The sequence below is a fragment of the Hyperolius riggenbachi genome, chromosome 6, assembly GCF_040937935.1.
Source record: "Hyperolius riggenbachi isolate aHypRig1 chromosome 6, aHypRig1.pri, whole genome shotgun sequence".
NCBI lineage: Eukaryota > Metazoa > Chordata > Amphibia > Anura > Hyperoliidae > Hyperolius > Hyperolius riggenbachi.
This window is the reverse complement of record NC_090651.1, coordinates 34,299,672-34,322,415: the sequence shown is the minus strand read 5'-3', so window position 1 is coordinate 34,322,415 and position 22,744 is coordinate 34,299,672. Positions and strand designations below refer to the sequence as shown.

The 22,744-nt window shown below is 47.6% G+C and overlaps 1 protein-coding gene across 2 annotated transcripts in view; it reads right to left on the bottom strand.

Annotated features, from left to right (window-relative positions):
• DDAH1 (dimethylarginine dimethylaminohydrolase 1) overlaps positions 1 to 22,744 on the bottom strand; it is a 146,584-nt gene that overhangs the window by 103,919 nt on the left and 19,921 nt on the right. Inside the window, exon 1 of one of the 2 annotated variants that reach the window (XM_068239113.1) lies at positions 17,843 to 18,208. The exons of the other annotated variant lie outside the window; for it this stretch is intronic. Coding sequence (XP_068095214.1) covers positions 17,843 to 18,124 — 282 coding nt within the window. The 5' untranslated portion in view covers positions 18,125 to 18,208. Of the gene's footprint in view, positions 1 to 17,842; positions 18,209 to 22,744 lie in introns of those variants that run through there. 2 annotated transcript variants of the gene reach the window in all.

The following is a 22,744-nucleotide window of genomic DNA, read 5'->3' as shown; positions in this document are numbered from 1 at the left end:
TCTATGTATCTCTCCGGCAGCCACCAGAGAGATACGTAGTAGGTGCACTTCCCTTGTGTAGACTGGCCGAAGTTACGGGATCCGGTACCGTCTAGCTTTGCCTTGCAGATGATCCGGCTCTGGTGAAATGCGATAATCCCATCATGCATCTACAAATGATCGTTCTTCAGCATTTCATGGCCAACATGTTTCTGGCTTCTATAACTGCTAATCAAATCAGGCGATGAAATGATGTGTGCTCTGTTTAACGATGTGCTGTGCTCCAGAAGTCAGGCGGCCCTGCTGCATAGAATGCTATACACACAGAAGGGGGGGGGGGGGGCTGCTCACAGAAGAGGAGTACACACATGATTGACTGCTTATGGAGGAGAGGGCTAATGAATATGGGGGCTACTGCATACATAAGAAGGGGGCTACTTCACACAGAAAAGGGGGCTGCTCATAGAAGAGAGGGGGGCTGTTGCACACAGAAGAGGTGTTCTATTCATATCAGTAGCAGTAGGGTATCGTACCGCGTTAGCCATCAGTAAAAGCAAGAAGTTTTAAATCAGGATCATTTATTGGCTAACAAAAAAAAAATAAGAATAAGCGAGCTTTCGGCTTTGCAGCCTTCGTCGGGCTTAAATCCTGTATGCTTGCAGGCTGATGGTACAGACAGCTTTACACATGCAACATCAAAAGGGGATACATAGATTTTTTTCAAGCATACATGTCATTAAGATGCCAGAAACAGAACATCTAAATGGGGTGGGAGGTTGTTAGCTGAGATAAGAATCCTTGTTTACATACACCATGCTCACAGACCTGGGAGTTGGACTGTCACAGAGCCATCGTAAATTCTGAGTTCCCAAGTTTCGCTACAGGCTGAGAGAGTTTTAGCATTACATATTATCAGTCTCATAGCAATATAAACATTTTTTGTCAACAAAAACTTTTTATATTGGTATGAGACTGATAATATTTAATGCTAAAGGTCCGTACACACGCCGGACTTTAGGCAACGACGGGTCCGTCGTTGCCTCCCGCTGGGTGGGCGTGCCAGCGACAGTCCGGCGTGTGTACGCTCTGTCGTCAGACTGATACGGCTGTTTCTGAGCGATCCGCCGGGCGGATCGCTCAGAAACAGCCGTATCAGTCTGACGACAGAGCGTGCACACGCCGGACTGTCGCTGGCACGCCCACCCAGCGGGAGGCAACGACGGACTCGTCGTTGCCTAAAGTCCGGCGTGTGTACGGACCTTAAAACTCTCTCAGCCTGAACTCAGAATTTACGATGCCTCTGTGACAGTCCAACTCCCAGGTCTGTGAGCATGGTGTATGTAAACAAGGATTCTTATCTCAGCTAACAACCTCCCACCCCATTTAGATGTTCTGTTTCACTTAGGGCATCCTAATGACATGTATGTATGCTTGAAAAAAATCTATGTAACCCCTTTTGATGTTGTATGTATAAAGCTGTCTGTACCATCAGCCTGCAAGCAAACAGGATTTTAACCCGACGAAGGCTGCAAATCCGAAAGCTCGCTTATTCTTATTCGTTAGCCAATAAATGGTATCATCCTGATTTAAAACTTTATGCTATTCATATAAGAGGGAGTTACTGCACAACAAAGCATGGGACTTCAGCACACAGAGGAGAGGGTTATGGAACATAGAAGAGGGGGCTGCTGCACAAAGAAAATGGGACCGCTGCGCAAGAAAGAGGGGGCAGCTCTTAGAAGAGAGGGGGCTGCTCCACAATAAAGTGTGGGGCTGTAGCTCGCAGAAGAGAGGACTGTTGATGGAAGATAGGGCTATGGCACATAAAAGAGGGGGTGTGCAGAGATGATTGGGGGGGGAGGGGAATTGGGGGCTGTACATAGATGAATGGGGCTGCACATGACAGTAGACCCCCCACACATTTAGCCCAACTCATGGCGCAAAAATGTCCGTTCAGCACGTGCATCACACACACATATCACACCTCCACACTGCTGCACTTTTCTTTCTAAGTCTCCGTTCTAGGGTGGCAGAATACATTTCTTTCCTTCTCAGTAGAAAGTAATGAATAATTCCCACAAGGCTTGATTCTACCCATCTCAGGGTGTGCCAGGCTCTGATCTCCCTCTGCTCTGCTCTCCTCAGGATGGGCTCCAGCTTGAGATTCCACCCTGTCACTTAGATTCCATTTTCCGGCTGGCTGCCCCTTCCCCCTGTCATTATGCGTTAACAAGCAGCCCTTCCGATGCTTCCTGCCTGCTGTGAGCGCTGCAACAAAGATGGACCAGGGGTGTGGCGGGAGCTGACAGCAGATGTGCCCAGAGAGGAGACAATGTGCCCCCCTGCTCTGTGTCCAGCACCTCACAGAGCATCACACATCTACCTGCCATCCCATTATCAATATTTACTGCCAGGCTCCCTGCCTCCTCTCCAGACCAGGGGTGTGGTGGGCGGTGACAGCGGATGTGCCCAGGAAGGAGACAATGCGCCCCCCGCTCTGTGGCCAGCGCCTCACATATCTGCCTATCATCCCATTATCAATATTTACTGCCAGGCTCCCTGCCTCCTCTCCAGACCAGAGGCGTGGCGGGCACTGACAGCAGATACGCCCAGAGAGGAGACAATGTGCCCCCCTGCTCTGTGTCCAGCACCTCACAGAGCATCACACATCTACCTGCCATCCCATTATCAATATTTACTGCCAGGCTCCCTGCCTCCTCTCCAGACCAGGGGTGTGGTGGGCGGTGACAGCGGATGTGCCCAGGAAGGAGACAATGCGCCCCCCGCTCTGTGGCCAGCGCCTCACATATCTGCCTATCATCCCATTATCAATATTTACTGCCAGGCTCCCTGCCTCCTCTCCAGACCAGGGGTGTGGCGGGCACTGACAGCAGATGTGCCCAGAGAGGAGACAATGTGCCCCCCCACTCTGTGGCCGACGAATCCGCAAAAATTTGCGAATTTTTGCGTGAAACGATAACGGTTTTCGCGCGCAAACGCGAATTTTTGTGCAAAATCGATATCGTTTTCGTGCTAAAATTTGTTATTGTTTTGCGTGAAAATTAGCAATCGCGAAATGCCCGTGCTAACAGTTAGCACTCTTGTGAATCAAGCCCTATGTGTACTGCTGAATTTAAAGGACAACTGTAACAACAGGGATATAAAGGCTGCCATATGTATTTCCTTTTAAGCAACACCAGTTGCCTGGCAGCCCTGCTGATCCTCTGCCTCTAATACTTTTAGCCATAGACCCTGAACAAGCATGCAGCAGATCAGGTGTTTCTGACATTTATTTTCAGATCTGAAAAAAAGATTAGCTGCATGCTTGTTTCTGATGTTATTCAGACACTACTGCAGCCAAATAGACCAGCAGGGCTGCCAGGCAACTGGAATTGTTTAAAAGGAAGTAAATATGGCAGCCTCCATATTCTTCTCACTTCAGTTGTACTTTAATTCAGGGCTGTGGAGTCGGAGTCGGAGTCGTGGAGTCGGAGTCGGGCAATTTTGGGTGCCTGGAGTCGGAGTCGGAAAAAAATGCACCGACTCCGACTCCTAATGAATTTGTAACTGTAATTAACCTTCCTGGCGGTAAGCCCGAACTGAGTTCGGGCTATGCCGCCGGATGGCACCGCTCAGGCCCCGCTGGGCCGATTTGCATAATTTTTTTTTTGCTGCACGCAGCTAGCACTTTGCTAGCTGCGTGCAGTGCCCGATCGCCGCCGCTACCCGCCGATCCGCCGCAATTCCTCTCGCCGCGGCCGCCCCCCCCCCCCAGACCCCGTGCGCTGCCTGGCCAATCAGTGCCAGGCAGCGCTATGGGGCAGATCGGAGTCCCCTCTGACGTCACGACGTCGATGACGTCGGTGACGTCATCCCGCCCGTCGCCATGGCGACGGGGGAAGCCCTCCAGGAGATCCCGTTCTTTGAACGGGATCTCCGGATCTCCGATCGCCGGCGGCGATCGGAGGGGCTGGGGGGATGCCGCTGAGCAGCGGCTATCATGTAGCGAGACTTTGTCTCGCTACATGAAAAAAAAAAAAAAAAATTAAAAAAAATTTGCTGCCCCCTGGCGATTTTTTTGCAAACCGCCAGGAGGGTTAAAATAGAAAATATGATAAAATGTTCTATTTCTCAGATATTTCTCTATATATACAGTATATATACAGTAATAGCTGTGCTTAGTCCACAAAAATGAAATAAACCAATCAAAATTAGTTACTTGTGCTGCTTCAATAAAGCAGTCCCCGTATTTTTAAGGTCAGATATACATATCTGATTGTGACTGTATATATGATGCGTACACAGGAATCTCTTATATATACTAAATAACATCTATGCTGTAAGAATAAAGCCTGATGTGTAGCTGTGTCACTAATAGAGATGGTCAACGAGATGGAAATAATTCTGCATTGATGCTGATTTATGCAAATGTATGCACTCCCTTTGCTGATGAAATCAAATAATTTGATATGTTGTTAAAATTTGGTTTGGTGACTACAAATTAAAGGGTAACTGAGACGGATGAAAAGTAAAGTTTTATACATACCTGGGGCTTCCTCCAGCCCCCTTCAGGCTAATCAGTCCCTCGCTGTCCTCCACCACCCGGATCTTCTGCTATGAGTCCTGGTAATTCAGCCAGTCAGCGCTGTCCGGCCACATGCCGCTCCCACAGCCAGGAACATTCTGCACCTGCGCAATAGTGCTGCACAGGTGTAGTATGCTCCTGGCGGCGGATTGTGTGCATGCGCACTACGCCTGACTGGCTCAAGTACCTGGACTCAAAGCAGAGGATCCAGGTGGCGGATGAGGACAACGAGGGACTGATTATCCTGAAGGCGGCTGGAGGAAGCCCCAGGTATGTATAAAACTTTAATTTCATCTGTCTCAGGTTTACTTTGTTACACAGTAGTACTATACTCTACATATGCACTCCCCACAGAGCTGCAGGGAATCCACTGAGAATGCTGTGCACATTGAACACAGAGGTGTTGTCTGTTTACAATCTCCTCATTCCCCTGCAGAGTACCAGCACATCATTCTTACATGTACCCACACTTACATTGCCTAGGGCCTGATAGATGTTCTTTGTTCCGGTTTGTACCTTTTACAAGTACTCTTACCAAGGACTAGTTTTAGTCTAAAGGGAATAAATATAGTAGTCTACATATCCTTCTCACTTCAGTTGTCTTGTAAAATTCCTAAGCGTTGGCAGTTAAGAGACGAATTTCATGTTACATACTTTTAATCAACAAAATTGTAATATGCAAATTAGAGGAGTCGGAGTCGTGGAGTTGGAGTCGGTGGAATCCTAAACTGAGGAGTCGGAGTCGGTGGATTTTTGGACCGACTCCACAGCCCTGCTTTAATTCTAAAAGGTGGCTACTAATGGTCCAAATTTTAGCCCAGAATTGTTTAAGCGATCAGAAATAACATTTTTGTTGTAATAACTGACTTCCCCTAAAAATTGGCCCTAAACTACGATACATACATAGACATACGACTATGGTAGGGATTAGATTGTGAGCCCCTCTGAGGGATAGTTATTGACAAGACAATACTCTGTACAGCGCTGCGGAAGGTGTCGGCGCTATATAAATACTAAATATTAAATAATAATAATAATACATTGATTATTTCACCATCATCAAACCAATCTGTACTTCCTACCCATCACAACCGATTATAAAAACTGTTTCCGATCGCAAAGATTGCCATTGATCAATTTGTTCGTTTTGGAGGAAGGTGGGGGTAAACTTACACAAATGCAGGGAGAACATAACAAGACATTTGGCCTTAATTCACTAAGCTTATCTCCTGTCTTTAATAACGTTTCTAGAGTTATCACCATGGTGATGAGGCATGTAGTATTCAGGAAACATTTTACCTCAGGCAAACCTAACGTTAACTCTTCTGTCTTTAAGTTAACTCTTCAATCCTTAAAATAACTCCAGAGTTAAAGACAGGCTGTTTATTAACTGCGTGTGAAAATAACTACAGAGGAGGTAACTTAACTACAGAGGAGGTAACTTAAGGAATGAACAGATAAGATAACTCTCTTACTGTGTGGTGGTACGCTTTCTCTTACCTTATTATCTCCAGCCTAATCTTAGTGAATTGAGGCCAAGATAAATAACATTTATATTGCGCTTTTCTCCTGGCGGACTCAAAGCACCAGAGCTGCAGCCACTAGGGCATGCTTTATAGGCAGTAGCAGTGTTAGGGAGACTTGCCTAAGGTCTCCTACTGAATAGGTGCTGGCTTACTGAACAGGCAGAGCTGAGATTAGAACCCTGGCCTCCTGTGTCAGAGGCAGAGCCCTTAACCAGTACACTATCCAGCCACACTACATAACTGCATGCAGAGGGTGTCCTGGCACCAGCACTACAAGATGGGCTTATGGGCCCTTTTACAAAGACCGCATTTCAGATTGCGTTTTCTGTTCACTGTGATTTGTCGATCGCAAGGGCGCCGTGATAACATGGTAATGGTGGTACACTTTATATCTTCAGTGAACTTTGATTTTTCGATTGCAAAAGGTCTGCAAGCTGCATTTTTTTTTCCCTGCAGTTGATAACGGATTTTTAACGCGTAGCAATCCCATTGTGAACCGTAGTGGCGAATGCTCTCGGTGTAAATAGTGAAAATTGTAATAACATTACAGCATGTTTGCGATTTTTTGTTGGAAAGAGGTTCTGGTAGCTGCTTATCAGATTCCGGAAAATGTCTATTATTTATGAAATTCTCCAGAGTACTTCAAGTGAAAGCAGGCAAAGTGATTTTCCTCTGTTTATAGCATCAGGGCCAATGGTTAAAATGAATCATTTATAAGGCCCGGTGCACACCAAAAACCGCTAGCAGATCCGCAAAATGCTAGCAGATTTTGAAACGCTTTTTCTTCTTTTTCTGTAGCGTTTCAGCTAGCATTTTGCGGTTGTGAAGCGTTTTTGGTGTAGTAGATTTCATGTATTGTTACAGTAAAGCTGTTACTGAACAGCTACTGTAACAAAAAACGCCTGGCAAACCGCTCTGAAGGCCTAGGCCTAGTGCACACCAGAGCGGTTCTGCTGCGGTTTGCGATCCGCTTGCGGGTGCGGATCCGCTAGGGTAATGTATTTCAATGGGCTGGTGCACACCAGAGCGGGAGGCGTTTTGCAGAAACGCATACTCCCGGGCTGCTGCAGATTTTGGATTGCGGAGGCGTTTCTGCCTCAATGTTAAGTATAGGAAAAACGCAAACCGCTCTGAAAAACGGCACTTCAGAGCGGTTTGCCAGGCGTTTTTTGTTACAGTAGCTGTTCAGTAACAGCTTTACTGTAATAATACATGAAATCTACTACACCAAAACCGCTACACAAAACCGCAAAACGCTAGCTGAAACGCTGCAGAAAAAGAAGAAAAAGTGTTTCAAAATCTGCTAGCATTTTGCGGATCTGCTAGCGTTTTTTGGTGTGCACCAGGCCCTAGGCCTAGTGCACACCGGAGCGTTTCGGCTGCTGTTTGCGATCTGCTTGCGGGTGCGGATCCGCTAGGGTAATCTATTTCAATGGGCTGGTGCACACCAGAGCGGGAGGCGTTTTGCAGAAACGCATACTCCCGGGCTGCTGCAGATTTTGGATTGCGGATGCGTTTCTGCCTCAATGTTAAGTATAGGAAAAACGCACCAGGCCCTAGTGCACACCAAAAACCGCTAGCAGATCCGCAAAATGCTAGCAGATTTTGAAACGCTTTTTCTTATTTTTCTGCAGCGTTTCAGCTAGCGTTTTGCGGTTTTGTGTAGCGGTTTTGGTGTAGTAGATTTCATGTATTGTTACAGTAAAGCTGTTACTGAACAGCTACTGTAACAAAAAACGCCTGGCAAACCGCTCTGAAGGCCTAGTGCACACCAAAAACCGCTAGCAGATCCGCAAAATGCTAGCAGATTTTGAAACGCTTTTTCTTATTTTTCTGCAGCGTTTCAGCTAGCGTTTTGCGGTTTTGTGTAGCGGTTTTGGTATAGTAGATTTCATGTATTGTTACAGTAAAGCTGTTACTGAACAGCTACTGTAACAAAAAACGCCTGGCAAACCGCTCTGAAGGCCTAGTGCACACCAAAAACCGCTAGCAGATCCGCAAAATGCTAGCAGATTTTGAAACGCTTTTTCTTATTTTTCTGCAGCGTTTCAGCTAGCGTTTTGCGGTTTTGTGTAGCGGTTTTGGTATAGTAGATTTCATGTATTGTTACAGTAAAGCTGTTACTGAACAGCTACTGTAACAAAAAACGCCTGGCAAACCGCTCTGAAGTGCCGTTTTTCAGAGCGGTTTGCGTTTTTCCTATACTTAACATTGAGGCAGAAACGCATCCGCAATCCAAAATCTGCAGCAGCCCGGGAGTATGCGTTTCTGCAAAACGCCTCCCGCTCTGGTGTGCACCAGCCCATTGAAATACATTACCCTAGCGGATCCGCACCCGCAAGCGGATCGCAAACTGCAGCCGAACCGCTCTGGTGTGCACTAGGCCGAAGTGCCGTTTTTCAGAGCTGTTTGCGGTTTTCCTATACTTTACATTGGAGGCTGAAACGCATCCGCAATCCAAAATCTGCAGCAGCCCGGGAGTATGCATTTCTGCAAAACGCCTCCCGCTCTGGTGTGCACCAGCCCATTGAAATACATTACCCAAGCGTATCCACAGCCGCAAGCGGATCGCAAACCGCAGCAGAACCGCTCTGGTGTGCACTAGGCCTGTGAGAACACTGAGACACACCCAGCTCTGCTGCAGAAATCCTTGCTCTGCACTCTCAACCACCCCTGATCACTGCTTCATACAACCCTGCTGCCAACCTCTGCTTACGTTATTGGACAACACAGGTGCCCACACTTGACTTGACTGTCCTATATGATCGACCATTCAATTATTCAATCCAGCAGGATGGAAAATATTGGTCGATCGTAAAGGAATCGACTACTTGATTTTGATCGACAATCCATTTTTGGTTTCAGAGCATGGAGGCACAACATCGTTCAAATCTATTAGTGAAGGTGAATCTGATAGGATCTCGCCTGAAGTGTGGCCTCTAGTTGATGGTTCAAGCGCTCGATGGAAAAATGTATGGGTACCTTTAAAGCGGACCTGAACTCAGAACTTCCTCTCTGCTCTAAAAGATACGAAACAGCATAATAACCTTTAAAGAATAATATTTCTTTGTTACAGCTGATAGAAATCCTGCAATAAATCTGCAGTGTGTCTGCTTCCTGCTTTCCTGGAAGCAGACACAGGGTTAACATACTGTGCTTTCAAATTAGCTGCTCTGCTGAGGCTGCCAGCTGACATATAAGATTACAGTTGTGATTAGTGACAGCTGAGAGGGAATTAGACCGGCTAAACTCTCTAAATACATACAGGGTGGATTTCTCTATATTTTCCTTCTATCCTGTGCAAGAGTTCAGGTCCACTTTAAGCTGGCCATACACATAGATTTCCACCCACTATACCAAAATATTCGATTCCTACCACACATTGGACATCGATTTTTAATAGATTACAAAAGGGAATCCATTGAAAAAAAAAAACAACAGCTATCTAACCATATTGCTGCACTGTTTGATGTAGTGCAACCCTAACTGGTCCTCAATCTACCCCTCCTCCTGCCCCACTCCCGATTGACCTCGATTATCCGACCTATCCCATCAATACTTTCAATCCATCTACCCAAAATCAATCAAAATTACACCGCTTAAAAGACCACTATCGCTAAAAAATTTAAATGCATGTAAACATATACAAATAAAAAGTATTCTTCTTCCACAGTAAAATGAGTCATTCATTACTTTTCTCCTACGTTGCTGCCACTTACAGTAAGTAGTAGAAATCTGACAGAACCGGTTTTGGACTAGTCCATCTCTTCATGGGGGATTCTCAGCAAGGCTTTTATTTTTTATAAAGACATTCCCTGAAAAGGATTTATACAGTGATGCTGGTCAGCTTCTCTGCTCTCTGCACAATATTCTGGCAGTTGGACAGAACAACTGCCATTTACTAAGTTCTTCTGAAAAATAAACAAAACCATGTGAATCCCCTATGAGGAGATGGGCTAGTCGAAAACCAGTTGGTTCTGTCAGATTTCTACTACTTACTGTAAGTGACAGCAACATAGGAGAAAAGTAATTGATGGCTCATTTTACTCTGGAAGAAACATACTTCTTCTTTGTATGTGTTTACATGTATGTTGAATTTTACGGTTTTCGTGGTAGTGGTCCTTTAAGGCTGCTTCCACACAGGGACGTTACAGGCGCACGTCAGTGCGCCTGTAACGCTCCCCCAACGCACAGCAATGTAACACAAGTGGGCTGTTCACACAGCCCACATTGCGTTACATGTAACGCTGCACGTTGTCCGGAAAGTGCAGCATGCTACGGCGTTAGAGCGGCTATAGCCGCGTTAGACTGTTTGCACATGCGCAGTGGGGGGCGGAGAGGAGGCGGGGAGGGGAGAGCCAGCTACAGTAGCCGCGCACATGGCTACTTAATATTCACTGCACTGGCGGGCGCTGATTGGCCGGCGGGACCACGTGATGCGGAGTGTCTCGCTCCGCATCACGTGGTCCCGCTGGCCAATCAGCGCCACTCTGGGAGACCTTATAGGGATAGAGCCGCCTAACGCGGCTCACTCTGCCGTCGGCTCTTGAAGCACCATACGTTGTGTTAGGTGCACGTTATGCGACCTTAACGTGGCACCTAACGCAACGTCTTGGTGTGCAAGAAGCCTAAACGTTTAAAGGAACCAATTTCCATCTGATTCGATCTGACTGATAGAATGAAATGTAGAGTCAAGGTGCTCATACAGACATTGATTTTTCCCATTCGATTCCCCCCAGATTCTATCAGATTTGATTGCAAATAAAAATGCAAAGTGCAACAGCATCTGTGACGTAAATACGATGAATGTTCAGTCTTCACAGTGAAAGATCAGCAAATGGAACACCATGGGAAATGCAAAATGCCTTATTTGGAAACATATGATTATTTATCAGGCTGGATTGCCACTGTGGACACTATGGAGTGGGCATAGATACATAGTAACTATGTAAACTCCATGCATGTTCCATACATGATCCTCCTGTGACCACGTGGTTTTCCTCTGAGAGCTCAAAGTTTCTCTTCCATCCCAAAGACACACAGACAGGTTCATTGATGGAGTATACAGCAGAAAAAGTGGCACTGAAGCAAAAACGGTACCCTTATTGTGGCCATTCGGGTACAGAAAGTGTTGTATGCAGTGGGGGTGGGAGGTGTCGTAATGCGGTTACTAGCTTCTTCAGAGGCTACAGAAAAGCCTCTGAAGAAGCTGGTAGCCCGCGAAACAGCTGTCAAGCTCCTCCAACCCCCACTGCCTACAATACTGTCTGTACCGGAACAATCACAATGAAGGTACCATTTTTGATTCAGTACCACTTTGTCTGCTGAATACTATATGGGTGGTTCCTCACATGTGCCCATCTTGGCTCGGCCGGGGGTGGGCACTGCTAGTTGACATCTAGTGCCAGCCTGTTCTCTACTGCTTTGGACAGGTTCATAAATGTGACCATACTGGATGTATGCACTGAAGTAGAAGGGAGATAGGCTGGCACACAATGGTGGCTATAGGCAGCAGCATGACCTAGATTGTTCAGCCACAATGTGCTACCAGCTTGCAGAGATCCAATGAGGTAGGTAGAAGAAAAGTACTGTGCACCAGAGCGTAACGCTTGCAAGTGTAATGACATCAGAGTCACATATAGACAGCAAGGTAACAGGGGGTAACTGATGGCCTAACAGCCGTTTCGTGGGACGAGCAGCCCGCTTCCTCAGAGACCTCTGATTCTGATCACTCTGAGACTGCTAACAAGGCATCCAGCGCTGGAACACGGGGACCAAAGGAGGGACAGGAAGGCTCTATAGGACCCAGAGCCTTCCCTCTCCTTAGGGCTCGTTTCTATAAGTGCAGCGCAGGAGCGCCAGCGGGTCTCTGCGTGGCATGTGACTCCCCCGGGGGGGCGGCACTTGCAATCCCATGCATTATAATGAATGGGATCGCAGGCGCAATCACCCAAAAATGCAGGCAATCATGTGCTGCGACATGCATGGAAACATCAGATAGGGCAGTCTATGCATTCTCTGATGTCCCTGCATTAGCGTTTCCATAAGTCCGGCTAAAAGCATACATATGAAAACAAGCCCCCAGGTGAGTATAATTTTTTTTTTTTATTACACTTCAGACTTACTTTAACAAACATTCTGCAGAACTGCACAGGACTAACGATGTCACCAGCTGGGATACATTTCTGAATATAAATCAGGGAGAGGAAAGATTTTATAATGGCCAAACACTGACTACCGGTAAATAATTTATAAGTGAAAATTGCCCAAAAAAAACCCCAATTTTATTCATCATGTTACTTTGATTACAGTTCCTCTTTAAGAAAATAGCCTCTGCACCGCGCCTGTGACTACAGAGACCCATGCATAGTTTTGGAAATCAATACCTCTGTCCTTCCTTTTATTTTAGGGACAGAGGAAAAATATGCTGCGTTTTTAATGGGTTGCCTTGTTGCAACTGTTCTGCAACTGGTCCCTGTGCTGTTTAGAATCAGGTCACACCCCTTTAGCACCACTCTCCCTGGTTTGATCTTTATGATGGCCCTATGAAAAAAAAAGGGGGAAGGGACCAAGATAAATGTATTTAATCTTTCAAAAAGGGGTACATGCTCTAAACACTCATACACACATACAACAAAGTGCACAACCAACTCCACGACATGAGCGACCACGTGACCAAGCGATTTGTATTTTCCACACACTAACCAACTGTACGACCAAATCATTTGCATACTGCGTATGCAAACGGAATAACAGACTGCACGATACAGCCGCATTCAAAACGAGCGCATGTCGTTCAAACAATTTGTACTCGTGTGAGTCAAACCACCGGATGGATCGGGCAAACCGCCTGTTATCAGTCGCTCGTCTAGTAGTTTGACACGCATACACGTCAGACCAAGCTCAGACAACAACTGGGTGAGATTGTTGGAGATCTGTACGGGCCTTAAAGGACACTCGAGGTGAAAATAAACTTAAAAGGTAAACAATTACATCTATCCTCCTTTTACTAGAAATGACTTTTTTTAGATATACGTTTTTACTGTTTCGTGGTTTCTGCTCTATGACACCTTCATTGAAGTATGCCAGAGCTCAAATCGATGAACTATTGACCCTTTTTATCTCTTTCCTGCTCTGAGAAGCCATTTTCTGCTAGGAAAGTGTTTTATGACGGTAATTCCTTATCACTGAGGGTTACACTGTAGTCTGACCCAGTCCGGACTCAGACAGGAACTGTCATTTACATACCTGTTTTTAAACCTTTCAGGCAAAGAAAGAAAAAAAGTAACACAGCATACTCATGTGTGAGCTTGGCACTGTACATACACATGTCTATCTCATCATGTCACCTCGGGTATCCTTTAAAGTTGAGAAACAATACTCTAGACTAGATGTGAGTAAAATAAATATAATACAATCATTACTCCTATTAAATATAAATATAATTTACCACACTACTAATACTCCCGTTTTTCTAAACTGCATTGCAGTTTTGACGGGTTATGTCGTAATTGCCTACATGTAACAGTAAAACATGCCATTATGAACATAAGCCAGTATTGAGTGCCATTGCTCCCTATTATATATTCATTCTCAGCTTCCAGTTGTTTTATGGCTTTGACATTGGCCATTGCCGAGATACAGCAGGAGGTGTCCTTTAGACAGCCTTTATGTCTGGGGAAAGTCACGCAGAATGTGGTGGGTTTTGTTGTCTGTCTGCCACACTTGAGTGCGATCTTCTGAGGAGATTTTTCAGTTCTTCCCCCCTCATACGCAGCGTGCAGCCGGCTTTGTGGGCATCGCCAGGCCCAGGCAGAATGCCACGCCTTAATCTGTACCGAACTGCAAACAGCCCACAGTAAACAGCCATGACGGCGCAACACTAGCTGAGAGTGATTTCTCATCTGTTGCTACGGGTAACAGCGATGATGGACTTGTACAGGTTTTCGCATCTTGCACAGCTCTGCGCAAAAAAAGCTAAAGATTGCCCATCAGATGCAATCGATCGTAAACGATCAATCGGACCCAGTAACAGGAGAAAATGATAAGCAATAGCATTAGACTTAAGGTGCTCATTAACGGTACAATTTTTTCAACAGATGCGATCTTTCGTTGAACTTTTTGCGATCGTAAGTAATTGAAAGGTAATTATCGATTGTTCCCATAAACAGGTCAATTAGGGCGTTTTCTCTCTTCAGATAGGATCAAAAAATCCAACTTTCGGATGAATAAAATTTTCTGTTGCAATCGACCAGCGAATTGTTTTACATCGATTTTTGAAATACGCTGCGCCGTTTTCTGTACAATTTGATCGTAAAAAGTGTGTCAAAATATTGTACCGTTAACGGGCACCTTAAAAGAGTCAATTAGAAAGTAAGATCAAAGGAATGATCGCTGGAACGAGAAATTATTGATTGGTTCCAATAACGGTACCCAATTCGATTGATCGTGCGGTCGAACGTTCAGGAGATTGTACCGTTAATGGGCAACTCAATAGTAATGATAAACTAAAACAACAAAAATAGTAAAAAAAAAAACTCATATCTCGTATTCAATAGGTTCATTTAGAGCTACAATAGGCTGCGTGTCATCACCACACAGCGACTAAATCCAACTACCTTCACTAAGTAAGACAAGCGGCCGCAGCTGTGTGCAGTAACCCGTAGTGACCCGGCAACTGTCACTCGCCATTGTTCAGACGGATCTAAACTGCTGAAAGCCGATTGGCTGCTGCGGCTTATTGTCCGACGACCCAATTTTCCATTGTCTTTCCTCACAGCGGTGGCAGCCGTGATTGTCTGAAAGGGTTAATCCTATGGACTGGTGCGCAAGGCGAGGGACTGGCTGCCAGCGGGAAGAGAGGTTAATGAGCTGGGAGTGGTCGCAGAAAGTGGGAATATCAGCAGGGAGGGGTCTATTGGACTAGAAGAGAATATTACTAGAAAGGACTGACTGCAGAGACAAGTGGAAGGAAGGATAATTCTAGCCTATTATTGTTTTCATACTGATCAAAAGGAAACATTTATATTCGAAGGGAGTGGTCCATGTAGAGTCATTACCACCTGACAGTGGTCCATTTAGAGTTAATACTAGTAGGCGGGGCATGTAGTGGTGATTTTTTTTTTGTCAGGTAATACTAACAGGGAGTGGCCTATGTGGGGCTATTTATTGTAGGGAGTGGTGTATGTAGGGCCGGGGGCAGTGTTCATTTTTAGCAAGGTCTATATAGGGCCGACATTAGCCGGCAGCAATGGATGGACTTGCAGGGACTAGGAAAGTGTTTTATAGTTGGAATTTCTTCACACTGTAGTCACTTCCTGTCTGAGTCAGAACTGAGTCAAGCACTTATATACCTGATATTTAACTCTTTCAGGCAGAGAAACAAAAAAAGGAACACAGCATAGTTATTTTTGTGCTAGGCACTGTGCATACCTATGTCTATCTCATAATGTCACGTGTCACTTCGGGTACCACTAAAGCGAAAAAAAAGTAAGCAGTTAAAATCTGACTAGTAGGGGTTACAGTGTGTGTGAGTGTGTGTATACAGTGTGTGTACAGTGTGTGTGTGTGTGTATACAGTGTGTGTGTGTGTGTGTGTGTGTGTGTGTGTGTGTGTGTGTGTGTGTGTGTGTGTGTGTCTGTTGTGTGTGTACAGTGTGTGTACAGTGTGTGTACAGTGTGTGTGTACAGTGTGTGTACACAGTGTGTGTGTGTACAGTGTGTGTGTGTGTGTACAGTGTGTGTGTGTGTGTGTGTGTGTATAGTGTGTGTGTGTGTGTGTGTGTGTGTGTGTGTGTGTGTGTGTGTGTGTGTGTGTGTGTGTGTGTGTGTGTGTCTGTGTGTGTCTGTGTGTGTCTGTGTATATACACGTACACACACTGCCCAAGATGTTACTTCATATTAAAACACAAAATAATAATCCTGCTAAATAAGGCACAGTCATAAAAATATGGAATATTCCACTCAGATAACGTGTCAAGGCATACTTCAGATCTTATGATGATGTCAGTCACAATAGGGGGAACATTTAATACAACCTCTCATAATGCTAGAACATTGAGAAATCCTTGTAAAGAGTTAATCCCAGCAACTATCACTGTCTATAGAGTTGGTAGCAGCAGGCACAGGAGCAGGCCCTGGAACAGGTATAGGAGGCACTGAAGCATGGACAGGAGCAGGCCCTGCAGCATGTATAGGAGCAGGCCCTGGCACATGTATAGGAGCAGGCGCTGAAGCATGGACAGGAGCAGGCCCTGGAGCATGAATAGGAGCAGGCCCTGGAGCATGGACAGGAGTAGGCACTGGGGCAAGTATAGGAGCAGGCCCTGGCGCATGTATAGGAGCAGGCGCTGGAGCATGTGTAGGAGCAGGCGCTGGAGCATGGACAGGAGCAGGCCCTGGAGCAAGTATAAGAGCAGGCATTGAAGCATGTATAGGAGCAGGCCCTGGAGCATGCATAGCAGACACTGGAGCATGCATAGGAGCAGGCACTGGAGTATGTAGAGGAGCAGGCCCAGGCGCATGTTTAGGAGCAGGCCCTGGAGCATGCATAGGAGCAGACACTGGAGTATGTATAGGAGCAGGCCCTGGCACATGTTTAGGAGCAGGCCCTGGAGCATGTTTAGGAGCAGGCCCTGGAGCATGTTTATAAGCAGGCCCTGGTGCATGTATAGGAGCAGGCCCTGGCACATGTTTAGGAGCAGGCCCTGGAGCATGTTTAGGAGCAGGCCCTGGAGCATGTTTAGGAGCAGGCGCTGGAGCATGTTTAGGAGCAAGCAGTGGAGCATTTATAGGAGCAGGCCCTGGAGCATGTTTAGGAGCAGGCACTGGAGAATGTATAGGAGCAAGCAGTGGAGCATTTATAGGAGCAGGCCCTGGAGCATGTTTAGGAGCAGGTATAGGAGCAGGCACTGGAGAATGTATAGGAGTAGGCGCAGGTATAAGAGCAGGTGCTAGAGCATGTATAGGAGCAGGCACTGGAACATGCATAGGAGCAGACACTGGAGTATGTATAGGAGCAGGCCCTGGCGCATGTTTAGGCGCAGGCGCATGTATAGGAGCAGGCGCTGGAGCATGCATAGGAGCAGACACTGGAGTATGTACAGAAGCAGGCACTGGAGCAAGTATAAGAGCAGGCATTGGAGCATGTATAGGAGCAGGCCCTGGAGCATGCATAGGAGCAGACACTGGAGCATGCATAGGAGCAGGCCCTGAAGCATGCATAGGAGCAGGCCCTGAAGCATGCATAGGAGCAGGCGCTGGAGCATGCATAGAGGATGGCGCTGGAGCATGTATAGGAGCAGGCACTATAGCATGTTTATGAGCAGGCACTTGAGCATGTTTAGGAGCAGGCACTGGAGCATGTTTATAAGCAGGCACTGGAGCATGTTTAGGAGCAGGCACTGGAGCATGTTGGGAAACAGGCACTGGAGCATGTTTAGAAGCAGGCACTGGAGCATGTTGGGAAACAGGCACTGGAGCATGTTTAGGAGCAGGCGCTAGAGAATGTGTAGGAGCCGGCATTGTATAGTATCAGGCACTTGAGCATGTATAGGAGTAGGAGCAGGTATAGGAGCAGGCATTAGAGCATGTATAGCAGTAGGAGCAGGTATAAGAGCAGGTGCTGGAGCATGTATAGGAGCAGGCCATGGAGCATGTTTAGGAGCAGGCAGTATTGTGTGTAGGGTTACAGCTATCAGCAGGGGCCGGTGAAGGAGGGGTTAATCCTCCCAGCACAGCGAGCGCCTCTCACCTCCTTCCTCCTGCTGGGAGCCCCGGGTCGGGTGACCAGCGCCGTCTCGTTCAGCACCACGGCCACATCCTCCACGAAGGGGGCGTCGGGCATGGAGTCGTCTGCTTCCAGCTGGATGAGCTGCAGCCCCAGCTTGTCGCGCAGCAGCCGGGTGTAGAGCTCCAGCTCCCGGCGTGCCCGGGCCGTGTCCACCTGGCCGCTGTCCATGGTGCGCAGCGCCTGCTGGCTGAAGGAGTCGGGGATGGAGCGCACGATGGCGTGTGTGCAGCGCCCCACTGACATGCTGCCTGCCGTGCGTGCGTCCAGCCGGGAGAGAGCCGCAGCCCCAGCGCTGTGCAGCACCAGCCAGCTCCGCACATGTAATGCGCCCGCCCATTAGCCGACACTCGCTGCTGCTGCCACCTGATTGGATGCTGCGGCTGCTGCATCCTTCTTCCCTGCTGGTGCTGAGGCTTCATTCATGGAGGAGAGGAGGCGGCTGCATCACCTGCACACATCTGTGCCTAGTACAAGAGGCCCTGTCACACCTGCACACATCTGTGCCTAGTACAAGAGGCCCTGTCACACCACCACACATCTGTGCCTAGTACAAGAGGCCCTGTCACACCTGCACACATCTGTGCCTAGTACAAGAGGCCCTGTCACACCACCACACATCTGTGCCTAGTACAAGAGGCCCTGTCACACCACCACACATCTGTGCCTAGTACAAGAGGCCCTGTCACACCACCACACATCTGTGCCTAGTACAAGAGGCCCTGTCACACCAACACACATCTGTGCCTAGTACAAGAGTCCCGGTCACACCTGCACACATCTGTGCCTAGTACAAGAGGCCCTGTCACACCAACACACATCTGTGCCTAGTACAAGAGTCCCGGTCACACCTGCACACATCTGTGCCTAGTACAAGAGGCCCTGTCACACCTGCACACATCTGTGCCTAGTACAAGAGGCCCTGTCACACCTGCACACATCTGTGCCTAGTACAAGAGGCCCTGTCACACCACCACACATCTGTGCCTAGTACAAGAGGCCCTGTCACACCACCACACATCTGTGCCTAGTACAAGAGGCCCTGTCACACCTGCACAAATCTGTGCCTAGTACAAGAGGCCCTGTCACACCTGCACAAATCTGTGCTTAGTACAAGAGGCCCTGTCACACCACCACACATCTGTGCCTAGTACAAGAGGCCCTGTCACACCTGCACACATCTGTGCCTAGTACAAGAGGCCCTGTCACACCACCACACATCTGTGCCTAGTACAAGAGGCCCTGTCACACCACCACACATCTGTGCCTAGTACAAGAGGCCCTGTCACACCTGCACACATCTGTGCCTAGTACAAGAGGCCCTGTCACACCACCACACATCTGTGCCTAGTACAAGAGGCCCTGTCACACCTGCACACATCTGTGCCTAGTACAAGAGGCCCTGTCACACCACCACACATCTGTGCCTAGTACAAGAGGCCCTGTCACACCTGCACACATTGTGCCTAGTACAAGAGGCCCTGTCACACCTGCACACATCTGTGCCTAGTACAAGAGGCCCTGTCACACCACCACACATCTGTGCCTAGTACAAGAGGCCCTGTCACACCAACACACATCTGTGCCTAGTACAAGAGGCCCTGTCACACCTGCACACATCTGTGCCTAGTACAAGAGGCCCTGTCACACCTACACACACACCATCTCATACACCACCATCTGTACACACACACACTACAAGATACAAGAGGCCCTGTCACACCTGCACACATCTGTGCCTAGTACAAGAGGCCCTGTCACACCTGCACACATCTGTGCCTAGTACAAGAGGCCCTGTCACCCCTGCACAGATCTGTGCCTAGTACAAGAGGCCCTGTCACACCACCACACATCTGTGCCTAGTACAAGAGGCCCTGTCACACCTGCACACATCTGTGCCTAGTACAAGAGGCCCTGTCACACCTGCACAGATCTGTGCCTAGTACAAGAGGCCCTGTCACACCTGCACACATCTGTGCCTAGTACAAGAGGCCCTGTCACACCACCACACATCTGTCCCTAGTACAAGTAGCCCTGTCACACCACCACACATCTGTGCCTAGTACAAGAGGCCCTGTCACACCTGCACACATCTGTGCCTAGTACAAGAGGCCCTGTCACACCTGCACACATCTGTGCCTAGTACAAGAGGCCCTGTCACACCTGCACACATCTGTGCCTAGTACAAGAGGCCCTGTCACACCTGCACACATCTGTGCCTAGTACAAGAGGCCCTGTCACACCTACACACATCTGTGCATAGTACAAGATGCAAGAGGCCCTGTCACACCTGCACACATCTGTGCCTAGTACAAGAGGCCCTGTCACACCTACACACACACCATCTCATACACCACCATCTGTACACACACACACTACAAGATACAAGAGGCCCTGTCACACCTGCACACATCTATACACACTACAAGAGGCCCTGTCACACCTACACACATCTGTACACACTACAAGATACAAGAGGCCCTGTCACACCTGCACACATCTGTACACACTACAAGATACAAGAGGCCCTGTCACACCTGCACACATCTGTACACACTACAAGATACAAGAGGCCCTGTCACACCTACACACATCTGCACACACTACAAGATACAAGAGGCCCTGTCACACCTACACACATCTGCACACACTACAAGATACAAGAGGCCCTGTCACACCTACACACACTACAAGATACAAGAGGCTGTCACACCTGCACACACTACAAGATACAAGAGGCCCTGTCACACCTGCACACACTACAAGATACAAGAGGCTGTCACACCTGCACACATCTGTACACACTACAAGATACAAGAGGACCTGTCACACCTGCACACATCTGTACACACTACAAGATACAAGAGGCCCTGTCACACCTGCACACACTACAAGATACAAGAGGCCCTGTCACACCTACACACATCTGTACACACTACAAGATACAAGAGGTCCTGTCACCCCTACACACATCTGTACACACTACAAGATACAAGAGGCCCTGTCACACCTACACACATCTGTACACACTACAAGATACAAGAGGCCCTGTCACACCTACACACATCTGTACACACTACAAGATACAAGAGGTCCTGTCACCCCTACACACATCTGTACACACTACAAGATACAAGGAGGTCCTGTAACCCCCTACACACATCTGTACACACTACAAGATACAAGAGGCCCTGTTACACCTACACACATCTGTACACACTACAAGATACAAGAGGCCCTGTCACACCTACACACATCTGTACACACTACAAGATACAAGAGGTCCTGTCACCCCTACACACATCTGTACACACTACAAGATACAAGAGGCCCTGTCACCCCTACACACATCTGTACACACTACAAGATACAAGAGGCCCTGTCACACCTACACACATCTGTACACACTACAAGATACAAGAGGCCCTGTCACACCTACACACATCTGTACACGCTACAAGATACAAGAGGCCCTGTCACACCTACACACATCTGTACACGCTACAAGATACAAGAGGTCCTGTCACCCCTACACACATCTGTACACACTACAAGATACAAGGAGGTCCTGTCACCCCCTACACACATCTGTACACACTACAAGATACAAGCGGCCCTGTCACACCTGCACACATCTGTACACACTACAAGATACAAGAGGCCCTGTCACACCTACACACATTTGTACACACTACAAGATACAAGAGGCCCTGTCACACCTACACACATCTGTACACACTACAAGATACAAGAGGTCCTGTCACCCCTACACACATCTGTACACACTACAAGATACAAGAGGTCCTGTCACCCCTACACACATCTGTACACACTACAAGATACAAGGAGGTCCTGTCACCCCCTACACACATCTGTACACACTACAAGATACAAGAGGCCCTGTCACACCTACACACATCTGTACACACTACAAGATACAAGGAGGTCCTGTCACCCCCCTACACACATCTGTACACACTACAAGATACAAGAGGCCCTGTCACACCTACACACATCTGTACACACTACAAGATGCAAGAGGTCCTGTCACCCCTACACACATCTGTACACGCTACAAGATACAAGAGGACCTGTCACACCTGCACACATCTGTACACACTACAAGATACAAGAGGCCCTGTCACATCTACACACATCTGTACACACTACAAGATACAAGAGGCCCTGTCACACCTACACACATCTGTACACACTACAAGATACAAGAGGCCCTGTCACACCTACACACATCTGTACACACTACAAGATACAAGAGGTCCTGTCACCCCTACACACATCTGTACACACTACAAGATACAAGAGGCCCTGTCACATCTACACACATCTGTACACACTACAAGATACAAGAGGCCCTGTCACACCTACACACATCTGTACACACTACAAGATACAAGAGGTCCTGTCACCCCTACACACATCTGTACACACTACAAGATACAAGAGGCCCTGTCACATCTACACACATCTGTACACACTACAAGATACAAGAGGCCCTGTCACCCCTACACACATCTGTACACACTACAAGATACAAGAGGCCCTGTCACCCCTACACACATCTGTACACACTACAAGATACAAGAGGCCCTGTCACACCTACACACATCTGCACACACTACAAGATACAAGAGGTCCTGTCACCCCTACACACATCTGTACACACTACAAGATACAAGAGGTCCTGTCACCCCTACACACATCTGTACACACTACAAGATACAAGAGGCCCTGTCACCCCTACACACATCTGTACACACTACAAGATACAAGAGGCCCTGTCACCCCTACACACATCTGTACACACTACAAGATACAAGAGGTCCTGTCACACCTGCACACATCTGC